The sequence below is a fragment of the Labeo rohita genome, chromosome 25 (genome assembly GCF_022985175.1).
Source record: "Labeo rohita strain BAU-BD-2019 chromosome 25, IGBB_LRoh.1.0, whole genome shotgun sequence".
In the NCBI taxonomy this organism is placed as follows: domain Eukaryota; kingdom Metazoa; phylum Chordata; class Actinopteri; order Cypriniformes; family Cyprinidae; genus Labeo; species Labeo rohita.
In genome coordinates this window covers 11620978-11647341 of record NC_066893.1, presented here as the reverse complement: position 1 = coordinate 11647341, position 26364 = coordinate 11620978, and the positions used below count along the sequence as shown (strand labels likewise).

General features: G+C 35.1%; 2 protein-coding genes across 3 annotated transcripts; both read left to right on the top strand.

Annotated features, from left to right (window-relative positions):
• Positions 1-84: 84 nt before the first annotated feature.
• Positions 85-2719, top strand: ugt5a5 (UDP glucuronosyltransferase 5 family, polypeptide A5). Its single transcript, XM_051099713.1, has 2 exons — positions 85-120; positions 221-2719. The coding sequence occupies exon 2, from the start codon at positions 234-236 to the stop codon at positions 1809-1811; it is 1578 nt and encodes a 525-aa protein (XP_050955670.1). The 5' UTR covers positions 85-120; positions 221-233; the 3' UTR covers positions 1812-2719.
• Positions 2720-5820: 3101 nt separating this feature from the next.
• On the top strand, positions 5821-22257 carry nptna (neuroplastin a). Of its 2 annotated transcripts, none has more exons than XM_051099728.1 (7): positions 5821-6128; positions 11693-11867; positions 14107-14201; positions 18318-18451; positions 18952-19225; positions 21968-21977; positions 22183-22257. In XM_051099728.1, the coding sequence occupies exons 1-7, from the start codon at positions 6056-6058 to the stop codon at positions 22241-22243; spliced, it is 822 nt and encodes a 273-aa protein (XP_050955685.1). In that variant the 5' UTR covers positions 5821-6055; the 3' UTR covers positions 22244-22257. The 2 variants fall into 2 exon arrangements, with proteins under 2 accessions (XP_050955685.1, XP_050955684.1); XM_051099727.1 differs by having other exon boundaries at positions 21956-21977.
• Positions 22258-26364: the final 4107 nt, after the last annotated feature.

Here is a 26364-nt window from a genome sequence, read left to right as displayed (position 1 = left end):
GTATTGCACATATTAGCAGGGCTGGGCTTGTTTTACACCATTTTAGTAGGAATGCAGTCAGTATTTTACCTGGTCGGTCACATACTTGGATTTTCATCACCACCTAATAAACTTTGTGTGGTAAGTAGATTACCTCCTTTTTATGTAAACATTAGTAAGCGTTGACGTGTTTTGTGAAACCAAATTCTAGTGTTTTGTAATCAACTTTCTTTCACCAAAGGCTAAAAAAGAAGATGCGTTACCTTACTGCCACTTTGATAGCATTCTTGAGCATATTACCTCAAGTGTTTGGAGGTAAAATATTGGTTTATCCATTGGATGGAAGTCACTGGGTGAACATGAAGATCCTGATTGAGGAATTACACACAAGAGGTCACTACGTGACCGTGCTTAGAGCCTCAAACAGCTGGTATATCAAGGAAAAGTCTCCTTTTTACACCTCCATCACTGTTTATAATACTGGTGGCATTGGAGAGGAGCTGCTTGATGCATTTGCAAAAGAAATCTTGGTCATTAGAAGAGAGAAACTGTCTTTTTGGAACCACCTCACACTGTCCACAAAGGTTGGAACGGTATTTGAAGAGATGCATCGCAATCAACTTGTCTTAATGGGGAAAATCTTTGAAAATAAAGACTTGATGGCTTCCCTTCAGACTGCAAAATATGACCTAGTTCTGACAGATCCAGCTTTTGGAGGTGGAGTTTTCCTGGCACACCGTCTTGGTCTTCCTGTTGTGCTAAATGTCCGTTGGACGATGCATGGAGAAGCACATTACGAAATAGCTCCTTCACCACTATCATTTGTTCCTGTACCAGGACTACAACTGACAGATAAGATGACGTTTGGTCAACGTATAAAGAATGTAATGGGATACATGTTTTCGTTGTATCACAGAGCCAGGTTTGTCTCCTCACACTACCAGTCCTTCTGCAATAAATACTTTGGATCAGAAATTAAATTCGAATCCCTCCTTCGGGATGCAGACATCTGGCTCATGCGAAACGACTTCACGTTTGAGTTTCCACGACCAACAATGCCCAACATCGTCTATATGGGCGGCTTCCAGTGTAAACCCGCCAAGCCGCTTCCGGCTGATCTTGATGAGTTTGTGACGAGCTCTGGAGATCATGGACTCATTATCATGTCTCTAGGTACTCTTTTTAGCCATCTTCCACAAGACATCACAGAGGAAATTGCTGCCGCTTTTGCCAGATTGCCTCAAAAAGTCATTTGGAGACACACCGGACCTCGACCGGTTAATATTGGTAATAATACATTACTTGTGGACTGGTTACCTCAGAATGACCTGCTTGGACATCCTCAAACTAAAGTGTTTATAACACACGGAGGCACTAATGGCATCCAAGAGGCCATTTATCATGGGGTGCCCATTTTGGGTCTACCTATAGTATTTGATCAACCTGACAATCTTTCTAGAATGAAAGTTCGAGGCACAGCTAAACTTGTGGATATTTCGGAGCTGGACAGGACGATATTTGTCCAGGTGCTGGAGGAAGTGCTGTACAACTCATCTTACAGGGAGAACATGCAGAGACTGTCCAAGCTGCACCACGACCAGCCAATGAAACCTCTTGATCGTGCTGTCTTCTGGATTGAGTTTGTCATGAGGAATGGAGGAGCTTCTCATTTACGAACACAGTCTTTCAGAATGTCCTGGATTGAGTACTACTGCATAGATGTTGTTTTGACTTTGCTGATGATAGTTGTATTGTTTTGTTTCATGATTTACTCCATCATAAAATGTCTGTGTTGTAAAGTAGTGTTTAAGAAGAAAATTAAAGCTGAGTGACTGCATACTTGGGCAAAATCTCAGAAATTAATTCTATAATTGCTGTTTCTACTTTCCTTTTTTGAATGAAAATATACTGTGAAATATTACAATCATAAAACTCTTCTCCTTTTATCTAATCCTCTAATCCTTTTATTTTTTTTTCCGAAAATCTAAAATCAGAAAGCTAAACCTCATCACAAATTACATACATTTTATATATTTATATATAAAAAAAGAGTGAAATAAACATTACTTTGTGGTTTACTTTTTTGTTGTTGTTGTTGTTAAAGTTAAATTGAAAAATTGTTTTTGAACACTAAGATTTTTAATAATTTTTTTAAAGAAGTCTCTTCTGCTCAGCAAGCCTGCATTTATTTGATCCAAAGTACAGCAAAAACAGTAAAATTTTAAAATATTTTTATTATTTAAAATAACTGTTTTCTATTTGAATATAGTCAAAATGTAATTTATTGCTGTGATCAAAGCTAAATTTTCAGCATCATTTCAGTGCCAGTGTCATACGATCCTTTAGAAATCATTCTAATATGCTGATTTTCAAGAAACATTTATTATTATTATTATTATTATTATCATCAATATTTAAAACAGCTGAGTACATTTTTTAGAAAGATTCAAAGATCAGCATTTATCTGAAATAAAAAGCTCTTGTAACATTATACACTATACCATTCAAAAGCTTGGAGTCAGTATCATTTTTGGGTGGTGGAGGGGAAGAAATTATTAAAATCAATACTTTTATTTAGCAAGGATGCTTAAAGTGATTATAAAGACATTTATAATATTACAAAAAAAAAATATTTCAGAGAAATGCTGTTCTTCTGAACTTTTTATTAATCAAAGAAACCTGAAAAAAAAAAATACTCTGAAATCACAGGAATAAATTACATTTTAAAATATATTCAAATAGAAAACAGTTCTTTTAAATAGTAAAAACATTTCAAAATTTGACTGTTTTGCTCTACTCCAGATCAAACAAATGCAGGCTGGGTGAGCAGAAAAGACTTCTTTAAAAACATTAAAAATCTTACTGTTCAAAAACTTTTGACTGTGTGTGTATATAAATAAATAAATAAAATATAACTATTACTACTATATATTAACTATTTTTGTCAAACTATCTTGCTTCCTGTTGCTCAACCTTGTCTGGAGGACATGTGCTCATATTTTGAGAGTGCAAATGTTATGCAAATGACACACTGCTGTTTTAATTAGCAACGGGAATAATATGCTGGAAGAACACCAGAGGCATCATCAGACATCACAGGCTTCATCAGCATCACTGCACTTCTATTTTGTTCTTTTTATTGCTCTTTGCCCAATATCCTCTAGATATTATATTATTACCATATACAGTACAATAAGTAGTACTGCAGTTAAACAGTTTCCCTAAAATCCTTAAAATACCCAAAACATATTTGAATGAATATCTAAAAAACTACGCAAATCTACATAGATTGCAGCATAAGCTTGAAACATTATTTGCAACACTGCGGTTTCCTCATAGTCTGCGTTTATCTGGAACTTTCTTTTCTACTTGCATATGCAAATTCCATCTACAGAATGCGGAAGTGAAACTTTCTTGGTATTGGCATTGCTAACAATTGTTTACCATTTCCTGAATGGCCTGCGTCAGTTTTAGAGAACAGTTTTCATGTATCCATATATAAACTGGTAAAAACGTGATGTTTATGTATACAGAGATATCACAGTTAGCTTCTATTCTGGTCAGAGCCAGTGTGAACGGCTTGCGCATGACATGAAGTGCCATGTTTGCCCGCTCAGGTGGATGTTGCAAACTTGCAATGAGTGCAATGAGAGAGTCACAAGTATGTCAAAATAATAGAATAGTGTTATAATAATATTAATTTTGAAGAATAGTTACTTTATTATAGATATTTTTATGTCAAGTTTTGTTAACAAGATACTTTTTACAAACTTCTGATTGGTTAATATTAATAAAATAAACTGTAATAATTGCTCCAAAATACACTATTGACATTAAAATTGTATAACTGAATATACATTTCACCTTTACAAGGTAGCTCACATTTACCCAACACATATTTTAACGCTATTTTTTTTATTCTTATTATGTTAACATCACGGCCCAGTAGATGGCAGTACACTGTCGTCCTGAGAACTGCAAATTAAAGTGTTGTTTTGGCAGGGAATGGCAATGTTGGAACATTATGGCAGTGATAGACTTGTTTAATGTGTTTAAAAAAAGATTGCTGTTATCAGAACGTTTTTTGTGCCAGGTTGCCTACAGAGCAAGTAGCTATAATTAAATTCTTTTTTTCCCTAAAATATGTTTAGGTGCAGCAAGGCTGTTGTAAAACTCATTTTAAAGCAATTTCTCACCAGTATCTGTTTTTTTTTCTAAAGTTCATCTTAGACTTTAGATGCCCCACCTTATATTTATGGTGTCAGCAGCACTGTTGTCTTAAAAATGCAGTTAGTTCACGTCAATCCAGATGTGACCCTGGACCACAAAACCACTCTTAAGTAGCACGGGTATATTTGTAGCAATAGCCAACAATACATTGTATGGGTCAAAATGATTGATTTTTCTTTAATGCCAAAAAGCATTAGGATATTAAGTAAAGATCATGTTCCATGAAGATATTTTGTAAATTTTCTACCAAAAATATATCAAATCTTAACTCTGATTAGTAATATGCATTGCTAAGTGCCTCATTTGGACAACTTTAGTGGCAATTTTCTCAATATTTAATTTTTGTGGAACCTTAAGATTCCAGATTTTCAAATAGATAGCTACATATTGTCCTATCATAACAAACCATACATCAGTGGAAAGCTTTATTATTTATTTATTTATTGATGTATAAATCTCAATTTCAAAAAATTGACCCTTATGACATTTTGTGGTCCAGGGTCATATATCATTATGACATTCATCTCACATGCACAAACTATTCAATATTGTATATTTGAGTTTAAAATACAGCAAAAGCTGTAATATTGTGAAATATTTTTACTATTTAAAGTAACTGCTTTCTATTTTATTATATTTTTAAAAAATGTAATTTATTCCTGTGATCAAAGCTACATTTTCAGCATCATTATTCCAGTCTTCAGTGATGATCCTTTAGAAATCACTCTAATATGCTGATTTGCTGTTCAAGAAACATTTTTTAATTATTATTACTATCAATATTAAAAACAGTTGAGTGGGTTTTTTTTTCAGGATTCTTTGATGAATAGAAAGATCAGTATTGATCAGAAATAAAAGCTTTTGTAACATTATTCTAGAGGACAGAAATTATAGAAATTAATACTTTTATTTAGCAAGGATGCTTTAAATTGATCAAAAATGATGTCGCAAACGATTTCTGTTTCAGATAAATGCTGTTCTTCTGAACTTGCCTGAAAAAATCTACTCAGCTGTTTTCAACATAATAATAATAATAAATGTTTTTTGAGCAGCAAATCAGAATATTGGAATTATTTCTTTCCAATATTCTGCTCTTTTTAAAGTTCAGCTTTAAAATCACAGGAATAAATTGCATTTTAATATACAATTCAAATACAAAACAGTTATTTTGAATAGTAAAAATATTTCAAAATTGTACAGTTTTTGCTGTACTTTGGATCAAATAAATGCAGGCTTGGTGAGCAGAAGAGACTTATTTTAAAAAACATTAAAAATCTTACAGTTCAAAAACTTTTGACTGGTAGTGTAGGCTTACAATTAGAAACTAACATGCAGTCACACTGTAGCCAATTTTAACGATTAAACTCACTCAGAATAACATAAAATGTAATAAAACATTCAAAAACCTCAGGTGTTATATCATAAATTCAATAAATCCCATACTAATTGAGCGAATTTGAAACTAAAGCAGGCCTAATGAACAATAAAGTCCATTTTCTCCACGAAGCCCCTCCATAAAAGGACATGATAATCACCTGAGGACTGTGTCCGTCTTTCTGGGATGTAGGCAGGACAGGTCTGCTATCGCGGGAATTTAAGAGGACAGCGCCACCGTCTTCACAAGCCTCGTTTTAAACCGGATGTAAGAGTAGCGGCGGCATCTACTTACCGCGCTCGCTATTGCTAGGCGACGGGCTTTTTGCGTGACCCGATTCGAGCTCCATCCAGGGTCGCCTCGTCATTGTAGCAGCTCCCTCTCCACTCACATCCTCCTCGACAGCCCTCTTCTTCTCCCTCTCCTCTGCATCCCTCCACACATATTCCAGGTAGCCAGACGACCTAGAAAATGTCTTACGCGGGGAACCCGTTGGTGATATTAGTCGGAGTCTTGATGCTGCATTCGGGCTCCGCTCAGAACGGTAAGGACTTGCAAAAAATGTGTTGCGTTTAAAGAAGCGTTTCATGAAGGTTTTCATGGTTGCGGGACGTGCAGGTAATTTGCCTCGACCGCGCCGGATAAACTCTCACCAATCCTCAGCATTGCTTTCGGCAAATACTCAAAACTAAATGGGCTTCCGGGCTTTAAAGGGTGACATTTATGTGTATCCTATTAAATATTTAGGGAAATGCGTCCTTGTAGGTTTAAATGTTGCAATTCCGTCTTAAAAGCGGATAGGTTACATTTGTAATATTTGGTGACTTGTCCCACAGGGAGCGTCTATTTGTGGCTCTTTTAAAGAAGATTCCCTTTTTAGAGAATCATTTGGATGTGTTTAGGTGGGTCATCGGCTGCTTGTCACAAACCCAAACCTGCTTGATCCAACGCGGACCGATCAGAATGCAGAATTGTGTGTTTTCGCACTTGTGCTTGATTTGCATGCGGCTAGTGACTCAGGAATTCTCCCGTTTGTTCCTCCGACGCAAAGCGATCCGTTTGCGTACATCTCCGCGCTCGTCAAATAGAGGCAGGTGCCCGCTTTGAGCACCGGTCCTCTGCAGCGCCGTAAATAGCAGCAGTCCGTTCTGCTGCATGTTTCTATTTATAGAGCCGATGCAGCAGCGGTATGCATGGCGTTAATGTCCTCCCCGGGCGCGCGGACCCGTTAAAGTCTTAACGGAGGAGCACCGCGGTGCATTATGACGTCATGAACGCGCTCGGTTAATGAGCGGTAACACATGAGCCCGTCCGACTTCGTCTCCTGGTCGTAACCTGTCATGCATTCCTGCCGCTTGACTAACGTGTTCGTTATTATTACATTGAACATCGTAAATCAGATGGATTGTTACAGGACTTGTGGGGAAAATGAGTTAATTAAGCTGCAAAAGTAGTTGATATGAATTGTAGTTTGTGTTAAACATCTAATTCAAGGTGACCCACTGAGCGGATTTTGGTGGTTCTCAACCGGTTTTGCTCAAGGGCTCTATTTTGGACTGTTTTTGCGATCCATCACTTATAAAAAGTATTTCTGTAACCTAGATCCAACCACATGCAAGTGCATCTGTATTTAAAGAAATAGTTCACCAAAAAAATAAAATTTGCTGAAAATGTACTCGCCCAGGGTATTCCAGGTTTACATGAGTTTGTTTCTTCATTAGAACAGACTTGGAGAAATTCAGCATTAGGTCACTTGCTCACCTAGGGATCCTCTGCATTGAATGGGTGCCGTCAGAATGAGAGTTTTAAAAGCAACGAAAGCAAAGTTTAGAATTTAAAAATGTCTTGATGGATTTGTTTATTACAAACACACAGATTTTTGCTTCACAAGACATTAATTGATGGACTGGGGTATACATATATATATATATGTATAGAAGGAGAGAGAGTGATAAGGTTTGTTAAACATAACTTAATATTACTTGAATGTTCTGCATATCATGAATTGAAAAACCTGTTTTGATGTCATGACTTCAGCACACTTTTGTGATGTTTTTTGGACTCTGAATGGGACTCTGCAGTTCTTTATAATGGGTTATTATTTTTTTTTTATTTATGAGTAAAATAAGATCTGTGGTAAACATAAATGAATGCTACTTGAATGTTTTGCGCCTCATGAATTGAAAATCCTGTGTTGATGTCATGACTGCAGCACTCTGTTGTGATGTTTTTATCAGCTAAGAATTCTACTGTCCTATGCATGAGTATATTGTTAGTTGCAATTAAAAATTCATATTTATCATTGTTACTGTCTGCGACCATATCAAAACAGACCTGGGTTCCTTTTGTGGGCCACAACCCTCTGTTGTCCCATCGCCTGTTTGTGAAGGGCCATAAGCTCATATGAAGATCAAACCCAACACTTTTCCTTTCATCTCACTCACACGCTTTTTATCTCTCGCGTACAAATGCGTGAGCACACACACAGAGACGCATTTGATCAAATGGATCATTTTGGCATAGCTGTCTTTGGTTACAGGCATTAGAGCACAACAGTGCTTGCTGGTTTGGGCTAACAAGGTTTTTGCCTCTATCTTTAGAGAGTGACTATATGCAATATCATACAAGCCCTGTCCACATTAGTAACTACAAGCCAGATTGGATTGTGATATACATTGACTTTAAAGAATCTGCTGGAAGCTTGTTAGTTTAGAAGGTCAGGCACTATGTTAGTTTCCTTTCATGCACACAGGGATGTGGAACAGGAGCTCCTCATTTAGTTACACCTCCTAATTACTGCAAGACTCATTTGCCATCATCAGGTCAAAAGAAAACATGCTTCTATTATTGTTTTTATCAATGCAGCATTTGTACGTTGTATCACCTATTGAGTACAAAATCACTTTAGATGTAAAAACCATATCTGTTCTTGCTTTATTTCTCATTATGTCCTTTTATCATCATAGTAATTATCAGATTAACCAGCAGTATAGGCTACCATGTGTAAACTTAACTAATATCATGTTCTGATTAATACAATGTAACCAGTAAAAAGCCTCTCTGCATATTTATGTAACATAACCTCAAAGGAAACATTCTGAATTACTTTTTTTTAAATTTGTGCTTTTCATCTTCTACTAGCATAAACCCCCATTTCAAACTGACTGACTGATTCCATAATACATCCTTTAAACTAAACAAGTGTTTAGTGTAGTAGTCACATTTGCTTTATATTTTTGTTTTCTGTTTGATTTTTGACTTTTGAAGCTTATATGTGAAATACATTAAAACTAGGGTAGATAAAAATAGAAATTAAATCATAAAATAGTCATTTATACATATGCATATCTACTATTGTTTACTCAAGTCACACTTCAATAAATTAAAATCTAGCCATATTTTATATGCGCACCCATATGATGCTTTGAGTGCTTAAAAACAACATTATTTACTTATTTGTATTTTATTCATACATTTATGCACACAACATACACTTATTGCACTGACTGTTAAGACTTCATATCTGTGAATGCAGTCAGCTTGCACAGCGGTTAATGAGGGGGCGGCAGACATGCATGCAGTGTGGTGGGCAGCCCTCCCTCCTCTTAAAGGCCTACCTGCTCAACTAGTGTAGTTAGTATGCTTCTATGGAAACCGCCTGTCTGTCAGCACACCCACACATGAATAGTGAGATTGCACTGAGGTGCTTAGATTCAGAGTGCTATATTGACGGCACTGTTCAAGGCTGTGCACTTTGTGTCTTTATGTAGAATCAATGGCATTATCTTCAAACAAGTTATAGTTGGAATAGCAGACTGAGAAACTAGTATATGCATATGTAGTATGTATACTTGCACAATTTTGTGTGTGCATAGAATACCCTGATGAAGTACTAAATATACATATATATATATTAGACAAAATAATATACAATTTTTAAGCCATGTTTTAATTGTTAGCCATTAATTAAAATTATTTATTGGCTTTTCGGTGTTGGACAGAAATTTAAAATCTGTGCTTCAAGATGGAAAAATCATGATAAAATATAGGTCATATCAGAGTTTTTACATTACTGCGGTAAGGATGAAGCCCCTGACCTCATTTCATTTACTCTAAATATACACAAGTGAATAATTAACACTTTTGTGCAAGATCTTTTTATCTGCACGTGGTAAAAAACATCAAAATTAAGAGTGATGCATATGCACCTAAGATCACTAACATATGGAAGCCTGTTTCCACAACTGAATAAAAAATAACATTTTATGTCACAGTTGTGTATTATAAAATCAGAATAGCAGGATAAAAACTCATAATTGCAAGTTATAAAGTCAGAACAGTGGGATATAAATTCACAATTCTGACTTTTTTCCTAGAATTTTGTGATATAAACACTAATGTGAGCAGGGTATAAACTCATAATTCTGACTTTCTTTTTCTTGTAATTGAAAGTTTGTATCTCACAATTGACGTTTCCCCCATAATTCATCATTTATATATCACAATTCTGACTTTTTTTCCTCAGAATTGCATGATATAAACTCACAATTGTGAGAAAGAAAGTCAAAATAGCATTTGCGAGTTTGTATCTCACAATTCTGACTTTTTTTCTCAGAACTGTGTGACATAAACTCACAATTGTGAGTTATAAAGTCAGAACAGTGTGATATAAACTAGCAATTGTGAGAAATAAAGTCAGAGATAAAGATAAAATTTTTTCACAATTATGACTTTTTGACTAGCAAATGCAAGTTTGTATCTCGCAATTTTTACTTTTTTTGTGAGTTTATATCTCACAATTCTGATGTTTTTTCCCAGGAAAAAAAACTGTCAATTGCGAGTAACAAAGTCCAGTTCTGAGGGGGGAAAAAGGCTGACATGTTCTCAAAATTGAGAATATATGTCTTGCAGTTCTGATTTTATAACTCACTATATTTTATAACTTATTTTATAACTGAGTTTATATCTCTCAAGTTTGTATCACACAATTCTAAAAAAAAAAAACAATTCAGTTTTATTCAGTGGTGGAAATGGGCTTCTATACTAACAAAACCAGTACGCAATCAAACATAATATAAACAAAATTTAGCATACTAAATGTAAATGCATTTATGTAAAAGAAAACTTTTTCATTTTCTCGTTCATCAACTGTGTAAAATTTTCTTGTTTCATTTTTGGTTTGTAATTTGAGTTTAATCTTTTCTGTTTTCTGTTTTCCACCCACTGCCCTCTCGCTGTCCTTTTTTTCCTCCCATCTCTTTATTTGTCATGTTTCCCCATCTTCCCGTCTCTGTGCCGCCCCTCAGCGGGGTTTGTGAAGTCGCCCCTCTCTGAGACTAAGCTGACAGGTGACACGTTTGAGCTGTACTGTGACGTTGTGGGGAAGCCCACACCTGAGATCCAGTGGTGGTACGCGGAGGTGAACAGGGCCGACAGCTTCTTCCAGCTGTGGGATGGCGCGCGCAGGCAACGCGTGTCCATCAACACGGCATACGGCGTCAACGGCGTAAGCGTGTTAGCCATCACTCGCGTCACCATCGAGGATTCTGGAATTTATGAGTGCAGGGCCAGTAACGACCCACGGCGTAACGATTTGCGCCAGAATCCGTCCACTACCTGGATACGAGCCCAGGCAACAGTTACCGTGTTGCAGAGTGAGTTAAACTGTCCCCGCTAGTGGTGTGGCCAAAATAGACCATCCGTCCCCTTGAGCTTACCTCCATTTAGTGTAGTGCCGTAGCCAGCGTTTTACTGTAGTGGATCTTCCCTTTTCCTCCTCGTTTTGTTGTAGTCTATAATCAGAGGAAAAAAATGGTCAGAGCACCCTTGTAGCTGCTACATATACAGGCAGTGACCTATTTTTATACTCAAGAAGCCCTTATTGAGTGGAAAATGTCCTTGTCCTCCTTATTGAGATATTTCAGGGTTTTGACCATGATGATATTACATTTTCTGTTCTGAGGAATCCATGGAATCTGGTAAGGTACAACAGTTAGGGGTCAGCCAATATATGTTTTTCAATGTCCACATTTGTGTGTGTTCCCTATCACATTTAGTCAGTGTGATGTTATATTTTTCTGGCCTTGACCAGTACATCTGTGTTTCCAGAACCATCGATTGAGTCAACGGATCACATGATTCTACCCATTGGTTACCACATCCCACCAATCACGCTTCAGTGCAACCTAACAGCTTCTCAAAGCATCCACCGTGAGAGCTATTGGATGAAGAACGGGGAGGAGATCTCTGACACCAGGAGTGAAAACAAAAACACAGAATACAAGTAGGTGCTGTTATATGTGTGTGCAATACCCATTCATAATGTCATAATTTAACTTGTTTATTGACAATCATTTTACTTATGTATTCAAATGAAATTTAAGTTAAATTGGATGGTATCACAAATATTGTAAAATCATGCACCTGATATTTTAAACCTTTTTTGTTCACATCCGCCTATAATGTACATAAATTAATTGACAGATTAATCAATTAGCAAAATGTGTTAGTTGCAGCCCTAGTAGTTGGCACAAAAATGGACATGAGGCTGTATCTTTACATTTCTGTGGGTCAAGATTTTTCAGTTTTTAATTTTCAGATCATGACAGTTATCAAAAAATGTTAGATATACAAAACTACTCTCCCTAAATGAATTTGACGCATAACGGATTTCTCATAAAGTGCATAACGAATGATGAAGTTGGCACAAAAATGGACATGAGGCTATATCTTTACATTTCTGTGGGTCAAGATTTTTCACAGTTTTTAATTTTCAGACCATGATGGTTAACAAAAAATGTCAGATACACAAAACGGCCCTAATAAACGAATTTGACGCATAATGGATTTCTTGTAAATGGCGTAACGAACGACGAAGTTGGCACAAAAAAGACAAGAGGCTGTATCTTTACATTTCTGTGGATCAAGATTTTTCACAATTTTTAATTTTCAGACTGTGCTGGTTATCAAAAAATGGATATACAAAACAACTTTCATAAATGAATTTGGCGCATAAGGGACATTTTCGCTTACAACCTCTGACCAGTTTGCCAAAAAACCTGAGGATTGGTCTCGTTAGACTCGGAGTGGCATGTTGAATCCAGTGATACCCAATTTTCCTATTTCAGCCATTTCGAGTTCTGTAGTAAAATGCTGTATATACTAAGGTCTTTATAGTATTAAAGATGATTCCTTATCTCTTCATTTAGCCTCTGTTGTTCTTGTGTTCTTAGTTGCCTTCTTGCAGCTATATTATATTTATATATGCATATACAGAGAAAATCTAAATTTGAGAACAACCTCCAAAGTCCTAGTTTTTCTAACAGGAGTAGAAGGGCAGTTTTTAAGCATATTTCATAAATGAATTGTATTCTGAAGCACAGTATAAAAAACTTAAATGAGATATTTGAAAATGAACTCTGATCAAAATTAGAGAACACTTACAGATACCTCCAAATTATTAGTGTTAATCTGGACAACAGGATGGTCAAAGGGATGACACTTTCAACCACTGCAAGAGAAGCTGGTCATTCTAAATCTATGATTCCTAGAATATTGCAGGTTTACAATGACACTAAGACTGGTTGTCCACGTAAGACAAATGCACGAGAAGACAGGATGATGCAGATACTCTCAATGGAGAATCGGTTCAGCAATGCAGCTGGAATTGCTTGCCAGTTCAAGAGAAGTCGTTTAAAAGTCGCACTGAAAGCGCACTCTGCAGTGACCAAACTTCTCATCAGCAGAATCAAAAAGCTAAGCTCACATTTGCTGAGGAGCATGTTGTATGGACAGAGGAGAACTACTCCAAGGTTAACTTTAGTGATGAGAGCAAGTTTAATTTATTTGGGTGCGGTTGGAAACATTTTGTTCTGAATCGAGCTGAGGAAAGACTGAACCGCAAGTGTAAAAAATAAGTCAGTGAAAAGTGAAGGAGGAAGTATTGTGGTTTGCGGGATGTTTTCTGCAAGAGTTGGGCCTCTTATACAGGTACATGGCAGGGTGAATACAAATGTTTATCAGAACGTCCGTCAGCAACATGCAGTTCTTTCCTGCAAGCATCTCCAATCAGCCTGCAAATAATGCACTGATATGATGAAATGGCTGGGCCAGTGTCTTGACTGAAACCTTATTTAAAATCCACTACAATTACCAATCTATAATCATATCATATAATCATTTGCATCACCTGAGTTGGCCTTTGTTTTGTAAATGTATTACCTCAGTGACTCTCAGACTCTCAGGCTGAGTGTTTGTTGATGCTGCTCTGCTCCGCATTGCTCTAATTCCCGTGCGAGGCCTCTGTCTCTACCAGCACGTGTTGCTAATCTCTCTGCCTGACTCCTAATCTAATCAGACTAAACATATAGGCACACTAGTACTGCTAATATTTAACCTGCATTAGATTTCTCTTCACCTGTGGATGTTTATTCTGAATCATTTTGTATTATGCCAAGGTACTTACAAAGAACACCTATAGTACCTACACTTTATAAGTGTAATGTGTTTTATCTTTTACACAGACTTATGAAACCAAGGCCAGAGGATTCGGGCGAGTATATGTGTGTGTACACATTCGATACGGCCCCTTCAGCAAATGCCACCATTGAGGTAAAAGGTAAGATGCCCTCAAAATAACCCCACGTTTCCTAAAATGTAATCGAAATTGAGTGGTCACTGATTTCTTTCTATGACATGGAGTTCTATGACATGATCTTCAGTTGGTTTGGATGAGTGTTGACATTTTGAACCTGTCTGTGGGGTCAGCTTGTCTTTCCATCTCCTCCACATAGCACATGCTGAGTCAGAGCGGAGATTGGATGCTCACAAAGGCCATAACAGCATGATTGTGAGCCTGGTTGGTTGAGTTGGAAAAACATTCAGGTTTTTTCACTAGGCAGTATAGGGTGAATGTTTGCAATATGTCATAAAGGTAGATTTTTTAAAATTAAGATTTATACATCGTCTGAAAGCTGAATAAAAAAGCTTTCCATTGATGTATGGTTGGTTAGGAAAATATTTGGCTGAGATACAACTATTTGAAAACCTGAAATCTGAGAGTGCAAAAAAAAAAATTCTAAATATTGAGAAAATCCCCTTTAAAATTGTTCAAATGAAGTTCTTAGCAATGCATATTACTAATCAAAAATTATGTTTTTTTTTTATATTTACAGTAGAAAATTTACAAATGATCTTTATGCAACATGATCTTTACTTAATATCCTAATTATTTTTGGCATAAAAGAAAAATCAATAATTTTGACCCATATAATGTATTTTTAGCTGTTACTACAAATATACCCATGCTACTTAAGACTGGTTTTGTGGTCCAGGGCCACATTTAATTATATAATTAGCAATATTTGATTAATCATCATCATCATATCACTTATCAATCAATAATTAGTAATTAAATTGTAATAATTGGTTAATAATAAAACAAATATAAATTTAAAACAAAATTTATATATATGTGTGTGTATATATATATATAAAATAGTAGTAGTAGTTACCTTAAAGTATGTTTTTATTTTACATTTTTAATAGAAAAATTTCATGATGCTTTTTCATTATATATATATATATATATAGAGAGAGAGAGAGAGAGAGAGAGAGAGAGAGAATCTTATTAGTTACCTGTGTAAGTAATGTAAGGTTGAATCTATAAATGTAAATCATGAAAATATTTAATTTTATAAAATAATTTAAATATTTAAAATATTTAATATTTAAAACAGAGTATATATATATATATATATATATATATATATATATAGTGTGTGTGTGCGTGTGTGTGTGAGATCATAATGTAATTAATGTAAATGTGTTAATATATAGACCAACACACATGCTACCGTTCAAAAGTCTGGGATCAGAAAGATATTTCATATTTTTTAAAGAAGTGTCTTATGCTCATCAAAGTTGCTTTTAGTTGATTAAAAATACAGAAAAAACAGTAATATTATGAAATAGTATTGCAATTTAAAGTAATGGTTTACTGTTTTAATATACTTTAAAACGTAATTTATTCTTGTGATGCAAAGCTGAATTTTCAGGATCATTACTGCAGTCTTCAGTGTCACATGATCCTTCAGAAATCATTCTAATATACTGATTTATTATCAATTTTGGAAGGTTTTTGCTACTTAATATTTTTTGGAACCTGTGATCCTTTTTCAGGATTATATGATAAATAAAACGTATAAAAGAACAGCATTTATTTAAAAAAGAAATCTTTTGTAATAATAAAAAAATGTTCAAATGTTCAAATGGGGCAGTATTTATTTTTAGTTTTTTAATGTTTTTTTAAAGAATTTTTTTTTTTTCAGCAAGAATGTGTTAAATTAATAAAAAGTGATGGTAAAGACTTATATTGTAGAATATATTTCTCTTTTAAATGCTGTTTTTTTTTGTTTTGTTTTGTTTTGTTTTTTTTACTTTTTATAAAATCACAGCTTCCAAAAAAATATTACGCAGTAAAAACTGTTTCTAACATTTACAATAAATCAGCATATTGTTAATCAATCAGAATGATTTCTGAAGGATCATGTGACACTGAAGACTAAAGTAATGATGCTGAAAATTCAGCTTTGCAACACATGAATAAATTATATTTTACAGTATATTAAAACAGAAAACCATTATTTTAAATTGTAATAACATTTTACAATATTACCATTTTTTCTGTATTATTGATGAAATAAATGCATCCTTGATGAGCAGAAGAAACATCTTAAAAAAACATACATATATACGCAGACAGACACACACAAATTATTTCCTGTTTGGCCCTTCTTTATACAGGTATATATATTTTATGTATATCCTTTTTTTTACATTTTTGTTTTGTTTGTACTGAGAAATGTCTAAGTCATCAATGGGTGTATACCAGAATGTCAGGCAGCCCAGATCTCCTTGTGATCATGTGTTTAATAATGGCCTTTAAAGCTTCCCGGCTGTTTGGTTTGTGTGTTAGAGATCATCGGCTGGTAAAGTGCCATGCGGTTTAAGCGTGTCCTGGTCACCTCTTTCTGGTTATCCTGCGGTCGGCTCACAGGCACCAGATGGTGGCCTGCATGTCTGAGGGGGTGGGGATGTAAATCTGTCTCTTTTTCTCTCGCTTTTCCCATCTCTTAACTGAGGTATTTGGTGTCACTTAGACTGAATTAACCTTTAAAAAATCTCCTGTCATGATTCATTATTTGACTTTTGAATCACAAAATGTAGAGATGATTTACATGTGAATATTTTTTTGCATATTTGTGGGGGTACTTGGCATATCATGAATAATATGCCTTCTTTTGATGCTAATGCTTCAGTATACTGATATGTTCACTGACTAAGCCTTAGAGATTTGACTGTGATTCATCTCATTATGGCCCCACATATTCAGTGTATACATTTTAAATAGTATATACATACTCCTTTGAGATATTATCATATCAGATTTAATATGTCAGTGACAACAGGAAGCATATAGTTATATTTTCAAGGTTTAAAAACAGTATTATTTCTTGTCCACCATTTGTAAGCACAAAACCAATCATAAGGGTAATTTTCATTGATGTTTTGTTTGTTAGGATAGGACAATATTTGGTTGAGATACAACTATTTGAATATCTGGAATCTGAGGGTGCAAAAAAAAAAAAAAAAAAAAAAAAAAAATCAAAATATTGAGAAAATCGCCTTTAAAGTTGTCCAAATGAAGTTCTTAGCAATGCATACTATTAATCAAAAATTAAGTTTACGGTAGAAAATTTACAAAATATCTTAATGGATCATGAACTTTACTTTTGACCCATACTATGTATTTTGGCTATTGCTACAAATATACCTGTACTACTTAAAACTGGCTTTGTGGTCCAGGGTCACATTTATTACTACTGTTATACACTGTAAAAAAAAAAAAAACACAATTTGTTAAGTAGCTTAAAATAATTTGTTACCCTGCTGACTTAAAATTTTAAGTTCAGTCAACTAAAATAAGTTTAGTCAACTTCAAATGTTAAGTTGTACTATGTTTGCTAAACTTAACAGATGGGTAAGTAACCCAGCTGCCTTAAAATTTTAAGTTGATTCAACTCAAATATCTAAGTTGTCACTTAGTATAATTTAACATTTCAAGTTGAATAAACTTTTTTTTGAGTTGACTGAACTTAAAATTTTAAGGCGGCCAGGTTACAAATTATTTTAAGTTGACACAACAAATTGTTTTTTACAGTGTATAATAATATTGGTGCATTCCTAGGCTTATTAGTTAGTCTTCTGGTCCATCTTGAACCAGAACTTCACACTCATTTAACAATTTCAGAAAGCCACAGCCACAGTTTTGAATCCTGAGTAAATCACAGGAAAATTTTACCTTAAATGCACTGTAAATCTCTTTGGGAAAAAAGGTCAACCGAATAAATGTGAAGGAGAAAACGTCATTGTTTTCACTCCTCTTAGCATTTTCATCCAAATCGGCTTGTGTGGCAGCACATCAAATCGCTGTGGACTTAAGTTCCTGGTTTATTCCCATGCTCCGGGGCAATCATGGTATATTTTCTTAATATTTCCTGATCCGCCACTAGTTTTAAGCTACATTTACCACACAAACATGACATTGCGAATGACACATTAAAAAAAAGAACGCCCACGCAGTGATTGAAGATCAGGGCGCTTAATAAGGTTTGTGCAATGAAATCTGTTCTGTTAGCGAAGGTCTCACTGTCCTTCTGCTTTCCTCTCATAGCTGCACCAGACATCACAGGGCACAAGCGCAGCGAGAATAAGAATGAGGGTGAAAAAGCTGTCCTCTACTGCAAATCCGTGGGTTATCCTTATCCCATGTGGACCTGGCGTAAACTTGATAACGGCGTCGGTGTGGTATGGGCATCTTGACACATGAGAGAATCTTAAATCTTATGTTTGGTTGTTTTAAGAGGACATTTTGACTTTAAAATGAAAATTCATTTACTCACCCTCACGTCGTTTTAAACCCATAAGACCTTTGTTCATCTTCAGAACACAAATTAAGATGTTTTTGATGAAATCTGAGAGCTTTCTGACCCTGCTTAGACAACAACGCAACTGACAAATTCAAAGCCCAGAAAGCCAGTAAGAACATTGATAAAATAGTCCATGTGACATCAGTGGTTCAACTGTAATTTTAAGGTCAGAAAACTCTCGAATTTCACCGAAAATATCTTAATTTGTGTTCCAAAGATGAACAAAGGTCTTACAGGTTTGGAACGACATGAGGGTGAGTAATTAATGATAGAATTTTTACGCTGGGGTCAGACTGTCCCTTTAAGCATATAATCAGTGGCTTTCCTTACCTCTCCTTATCTGTCACCGGTTTTCCTCCTACTCCATCGATCTCCCAGGATATTGACAACTCCTCTGGCCGCTTCTTCACCAGCAGCAAGGACGGTTACTCCGAGCTGTCCATCATCAACCTAGACATCATCTCCGACCCCGGAGAGTACGAGTGCAACGCCACCAACATCATCGGCACCAACTCCATGACATCGGTTCTGCGCGTCAGGAGCCACCTGGCCCCCCTGTGGCCCCTCCTGGGGGTCCTCGCTGAGATCATCATCCTGGTGCTGATCATCGTCATCTACGAGAAGCGCAAGAAGCCTGATGATGTTCCTGACGGTGAGTTTAAAAGGGTGGGTTACTGTCTCAATATAGACTATTAATGTTAGATTGATATTTATTGTACACAGTTATGGAAATAGATTGGTATTAGATGAAATTAAAGAGAATTTTTTATGTAGTGATACCTGTTCATGAGTTGTTTGTCCTAAACAGTAAAACTGCCTGCTGTCCTTCAAAAAAATCCTTCAGGTCCTACAAATTCTTTGGTTTTTAAGCATTTTTGTGTATTTGAATCATTTCCAACAATGACTGTGATTTTGAGATTCATCTTTTCACAATGAGGACAACTGAGGGACTCATATGCAACTATTACAGAAGGTTCAAATGTTCACTGATGCTCCAGAAGGAGGAAAAACGATCCATTAAAAGCCAGGATGTAAACTTTTGAACAGAATGACAGTGTGTACAGTTTTCTTATTTTGCCTAAATATCATATTTTTTCATTTAGCATTTCCCTTCAGAAGCTACAGAAGATACTTACATGTTCCCCAGAAGACAAAATAAGTTAAATTTACCCTGATCTTCGAATTCAAAATGTTTACACCTCTGGCCCTTAATGCATCGTGTTTGAACCTTTTGTAATATTTACATATGAGTCCCTCAGTTGTCTTCAGTGTAAAAAGATGGATCTCAAAATCACAGTCATTGTTGGAAAGGGTTCAAATTCACATGAATGCTGAAGACATAATAGTGTGTGGGATCTGAAGGATTTTTTTGAAGAACAGCAGGCAGTTTAACTGTTCAGGACAAACAAGGGACTCATGAACAACTATAAATAAACAAAAAACAGCTGTGGATCATTCAGGTAACAACACAGTATTAAGAATCAAGTGTATGTAAACTTTTGAATTATAAATTTCTCTTGTATATGTAAATATCTTATGTGAAATGCCTTGTTCAGGTCAGTACGAAATAAAAAATAACATACATTTTGCATGATCCCTCTTATTTTGGTCAAATAATTTAAATTTTGCACATTCCACAAGGGGTATGTAAACTTTTGACCTCAACTGTAGATTTAAATGGAAAACAGCCTTGATGAGCAAAATAGACTCTTTAAAAAACATATTAGATATTGTACTAATCCCAAACTTTTGAAACACTAGTGTGTGATATTTATTTACATATAAGGAAAAAAGATTAATGTCCTATACATCTTATACAGCACTTACTTATTTAGTTTTCTCCCACTGCGTCATGAGACCTTTGACTCGTTTATTGGAAAACCATACACTCTGTTATTTGATCCTGACCTGGTCTCTTACTTAATAATTCAGTCTGAGGCCATCCAGACCAAACACACACACACACACACACACACACTCTTTTCCTGTAGGGCACCTGCGTTAGGTCATCTGGACTCTAATCTGATATTCGAGAGAAATATGACTCTGCGGTGTATGGGTAGGTAGTGGGCAGTGAATTATTGATGTGCATGGAGGTGTAGTTCCACGCCACTTACTGTACAGCTCACCTACAATGCATTGCGAGGGAAAACGAGACCTGTCAGGCCAGCACCAATGTACCAGTATATTTACTTGAGCCCTGACTTCATATAAAATGAACTCTTTATGTTTTAAAGCCCTTAGGTTCGCTTTGGGAATCGGCTATTTTTGATATTTCTTACATTTAATCATTACCAAACGATATTTCCACAAGAACTGGTTCAGCACTAAACAATAAACACTTAACGTCTTAAGCTGTTGTTACGTTAAATAAGACGTTGTCTGTCCAGCATCGCCACCTTGTGGTGTCCCTCGGTGTTGATTTCATCGTCAGACACAGAAATGTCGAATTAACGCGTTTTGTTTGATTAAAATGCGTTTAGTATTGCACATTGTTCATAAATGTGTGCACATGTATATAAAAATACAAAGTTAGGTGTATAAATTTAGTTTTTAGCTTCGTGTGGTTAGTAGGCTGTACACATTTTATGCAGGCGTTTGGTACTTATTAATCACTACACTATTATTGTAGCGTTAAATTACACTTTTAGTGGTTCATATCATTTAGTCATTAAGAATTAACAACGTTAACACGTTTCTTTCTCTCTGAATGGCACAACCTAAAACACTGTGGTAAGTGAAAGACTGCATGCAGCTTGATTGAACCTATGAGAATCGACCATATTCACTATTCTACTGTATTTTAGCTTGTATACAAGTCTTGTTTGATTTTAGACTGAAATGGGGTTTTATTTTGCCTTATTTTTTTGGAATGGCCTCTGTTTTGTTGCTGCTTAACCTTCAAATGACCTTCATTTCTGTACATCCTTTTCACTGGAGTCTGCTCAAAAGCAATCATGTTGGCATGAGCATGAGATTTCATCTTTATTTCTTTTCTCCTTTCATTTTGTGTTGTTTAAAAAGCTGAAAATGTGTGTACATTTATATATATCCTATGTATGTGTGTACATAGGATGTTTATATATTTCGTTTTTCGCTCCATGGGCTGCATGATTGTATTTCCTATCAGTTTTTGTACTGTTATATAGTACAAGTCTTTTAATTTCTCTCACCAAAGCTAACAGAGCAAAGTCTTTGTTCTGTGTTATTCTACTACACAACAATAACTTAAATATTAAAGACAATATTGCATTGAGTTGTTTTTAGCTACTTAATGCAGTCAATCTACGGCATTCGTTCAATAATGCGAATATTGTGCCAGCTGGAACGATTACAGCCTCAAACTAAAATTGTCGTTGTTTTGCTTCCCATTCTGCCTAAGATGACGAACCAGCTGGGCCAATGTAAGTATCAGATTTACATTTAAATAAGAGTTAATATGATGTAACTGTCCTAGATTAGATGCCAGCGGATGTGTAATTTATACAGAATGCATAGAATATAAAGAAACAGTGAATGAAGAAAACATAATAGTACGTGAGCGAGTGTAAAATGCTGGATTTGTCTTTTGGATTGTGACTGACTCATTTTTATGATCTCACCTTCAAGGAAAACTAATTCCACCAACAACCACAAAGATAAAAACCTACGTCAGAGAAATACAAATTGATTTCATCATTATAAGGTGAGTCTTAAGTTACACTGAGAATATTAATATCTGTTGAACACGAAACAAGAAAGAGTGCGTATAGTAGCAGGGAAATTTAGACACAAAGCCACACTTAAAAATGTAGAAATTACCAGAAATTATATAAATGTCTTTTTGAACAGAATATCATTACCTTCTTTTTTTGTTTGCCATTTTAAGTGTCAAAAACCTAGCAATAGCCAACAATACATTGTATGGGTCAAAATTAACGATTTTTCTTTTAGGCCAAAAATCATTAGGATATTAAATAAAGATCATGTTCCGTGAAGATATTTTGTAAATTTACTACCATAATACTTAATTTCTGATTTGTAATATGCATTGCTAAGATCTTCATTTGGACAAAATTAAAGGTGATTTTCTCAATATTTAGAATTTTTTTTTTTTTTTGCAGATTTTCAAATAGTTGTATCTCGACTAAATATTGTTCTGTCCTAACAAACCATACACCAGTGGAAAGCGTAATTATTCTGCTTTTTTTGATGAATACATATCAATTTTTAAAAAAATTGACCCTTATGACTGGTTTTGTGGTCCAGGGTCACATATGATAATGAAGTCCTCAAAAATAGTTTTAATCAAATGTAAATTCATGTCACAGTCACATTTTCTTGGTTCGATAAACATTACTTATATTATTAGAAAAAGAAAAACAATTCTATTTGATATTTTTACATTAACAATGTCATCAATATTCTATATATTAAAACCAAATATGAATCTCATCAAATTAGTGTTTTTAAGCATTTTACATTTTACAAACAATATATTTTATTTGTGAACCTATGTTCAGCTGTTCTTTTTAATTGTAAACTATTTATTTAATTTTTCGGATCATCAGTCATCAAACCTCAAATGTGACCAAGGACAACAAAACCATTCATAAGTAGCACAGGTATATTTGTAGCAATAGCCAAAAATACATTGTATGGGTCAAAATTATCGATTTTTCTTTTATGCCAAAAATCATTAGGAAATTAAGTAAAGATGATGTTCCATGAAAATATTTTGTAAATTTCCTACTGTAAATATATCAAAATTTTATTTTGATTAGTAATATGCATTGCTAAAAAGGGCGATTTTCTCAATATTTAGATTTTTTTTGCACCCTCAGATTCCAGATTGTCAAATAGCTGTATCTCAGCCAAATATTGTCCCATCCTAACAAACCATTCATCAATGGAAAGCTTCTTTATTCAGATTTCAGATGATGAATAAATCTCAATTTAAGAAAATGTACCCTTATGACTGGTTTTGTGGTCCAGGGTCACAAATATTGGTCACAGACATGGAGAATTACTTAAAACTTACTTCACCAAGTTTGACTCCTGCAGATCATGTTTTTGTGCTATTTTAAACTTATTTTGATGTAACCAAGTGATTATATCTAAGTGTGTGAGCTGTTTACTTTTTTAAATTAGTCTTCCCATTAAAACCATTATATTGTTCATTCAGAATGATTTGCAAATGCGAAACGCGCATGAACACAGGAGTCGGGATTTATCGCATGAACCAATCACAGCCGATCATAACCAGTCATATCCAATCATATCGCGATGGAGGCATTCCCTCCTCTCATGTGACTTTCTCCTATTCATTCTCAATTACCCCCCAACAAACTCACCGCATGCTTTAGCAAGTCTGTTAAACCTCAATGGGCTCAGGGGAGGTGAGAGAGATGTGAAATATTTCCTTAAAAAAGCGAGTGATTTAGACACTTCATACACTTTTTTTAAGTGTATGAAGCAAAAACTATTTTTTTGTGAACCTGGTCGATAGGTTGACTGATATAGAAACTAGGGGTGCTCCGAATGATCGGCTACCAGCTATCGGCTGATAATCCCTTGTGTTTGATTGGTGGTCTCTAAAAAGGCCGATCTCATAAACCGATCTAAAGCTGATGACAGGTTTGGCACGACATGCAGCGGCACCGTCTCAGGCGCTTTTCGGCGCGGGTAAAACAATTAAAATGGTGAAGGTGAGGTACAATTCATATTTCTTCATTTAATAAATTATAAAGTAATTTGAAAACCTTATGTGAGCCGTAATTTCATAATCAAAAGACTGGAGAAATGTGTTTGTGGAAATCAGACTGTGTGTAGATATTGTGCAACAATTGCACAATTCTAAAAACAAAAATGCACTGCATGATCAAACATTTATGTAAGATAAATATACGTTTTTTTTTTTTTTTAAGTAAAAAAAAAATGCTCCTGTCCACCCATCAAATTAAAAAAACTCCCCTCCTCTCTCCAAAAAAAAAAAAAAAAAAAAAAAAAAAAACCATCAGGGCCCTGAATAAGTGTCTAAAAATCCTGATTGGAGTATCTCTATAAATAATTCTACATGATTAATACGAAGCTTTAAAATAATCGGTGATCGGATCGGCAGATACAGCTTCCTGTGATCGGCCTCAAAAATCCTGATCGGAGCACCTCTAATAGAAAGTTGCCATGGACGTTGGTGAATATTAGGAAATATCTATTTGCAGAATGCCGTGTAACGAATATCAAAGAACTAAATATATACATTGCTCAGTCAGTAAGCCACATAATTAACCCACTTTTGTCACTGCTGTGTTGTTTACAGATAAAGACATTCACATCATGACCATATGAACGTTACTCATAAATGGTTCAGCGCACTGGTAAATCAAAGGAGGAGAAGTTAAAGTGGAAGAAACGAGCACCCGAGGCATGCCTTATAAATCTGGTGTGGGAAGGACGAGCGAGGAGAACGGAACCTGATTCAGAACATTTTCTTGCATGATTGTGTTGCGTTTTCTTTAGAATCTATTTTATTCAAGTCAACTTTTTTCCATGTCAGGCAACAGTACAAAAATAATAACTGCATGCAAGATAATTACTGTTTGATACAGGCTTTTTTTTGTTTGTGTATTTATGAATGACTTCTGTTTCAAGCAAGCCTTTAACTTATCGCAAATATGCCACCATGATTCTGGTATGACAGTTTTTTGTACAGATGATCATAGTACTGCATACCGTTTGGTAAGGTGGCATACGATTCTATCAATCGATTAAGGGCTTTGCGAAATGTCCTGCCATGTTTAATTTGTACATGGATTGTACATTGATGTATGAAATCACTTGAAATATCTATAGTTAACTGAATGTTCTTCATACTGATGCACTTATCTCTTCAAATACTCTTGCAAACCAGTGACTTCATTTTATACTTATGTACCTTATCTGTCTCTATAAGTCTACATGGCTGATTGCTTTTTATGTATGCATAGTATACAGCATGGCTTTTATTCTATGCAATATCTATACATACAGTAGAACATACCTTTTTTTAATGTTAGCTTTTGGTTGTGTATAATTAAGCTTTAATATATTATATGTTAGCAGAGTGCACTGTTCGAACCATGAAAAACAACCCACATGGTTTAAAACATCACTGCATGAGCTCCTTACAGATATAAAGGGTCTACTAAGTCTGAATGTGAAGAGAAATTAATATTATATCAATTGAATAAGGCATATAAATGTCATTTTTAACAATTAAAATATCCAAAGTCAAACGCGTTGTCCTTTTTTATAACATGAGGTCATCGTCTTCAGGTCATCCGAGATGTAGATGAGTTTTTCATCAGAAAAAATCTAGAGACTTTAACATTACATCACTTGCTCACCAATGGAAAATGGGTGCCGTCATCCAAACAGCTGATAAAAACGTATTGCTTCAATGAACATCTTGCGAGATGTTCTAACAAATTTATCATTAAGACGTTTTTATTTTCAACCTTAAAAATCTGTAATATTGCTTTCTCTAGTGAAAAAGTAGTTTGTCTGAATGAGGAGAGAAATATGCGCAAATTTGTTTCTTACAAACACAGCTTTCCACAAGATGTTAACTGATGGACTGGAGTGGTGTGGATTATTGTGATGTTTTTATCAGCTGTTTGAACCTCAATTCTGACGGCACCCATTCACCGCAATTGATCCACTGGTGAGCAAGTGTAATGCTAAATATCTCCAAATCTGTTTCTATGAAAAACACACTTATCTTGGATGGCCTGAGGGTGAGTAAAAATTAAAGCAAATTCCTCAAATATAAGT

Bases quoted from the DNA above. Each gene is read 5' to 3' on its own strand.
- ugt5a5 (XM_051099713.1), top strand. From the start codon at position 234: ATGCGTTACCTTACTGCCACTTTGATAGCATTCTTGAGCATATTACCT.
- nptna (XM_051099727.1), top strand. From the start codon at position 6,056: ATGTCTTACGCGGGGAACCCGTTGGTGATATTAGTCGGAGTCTTGATG. The intron at 6,129-11,692 runs GTAAGGACTTGC...CTGTGTTTCCAG, and splicing joins TTCGGGCTCCGCTCAGAACG to AACCATCGATTGAGTCAACG. The intron at 11,868-14,106 runs GTAGGTGCTGTT...TCTTTTACACAG, and splicing joins AACAAAAACACAGAATACAA to ACTTATGAAACCAAGGCCAG.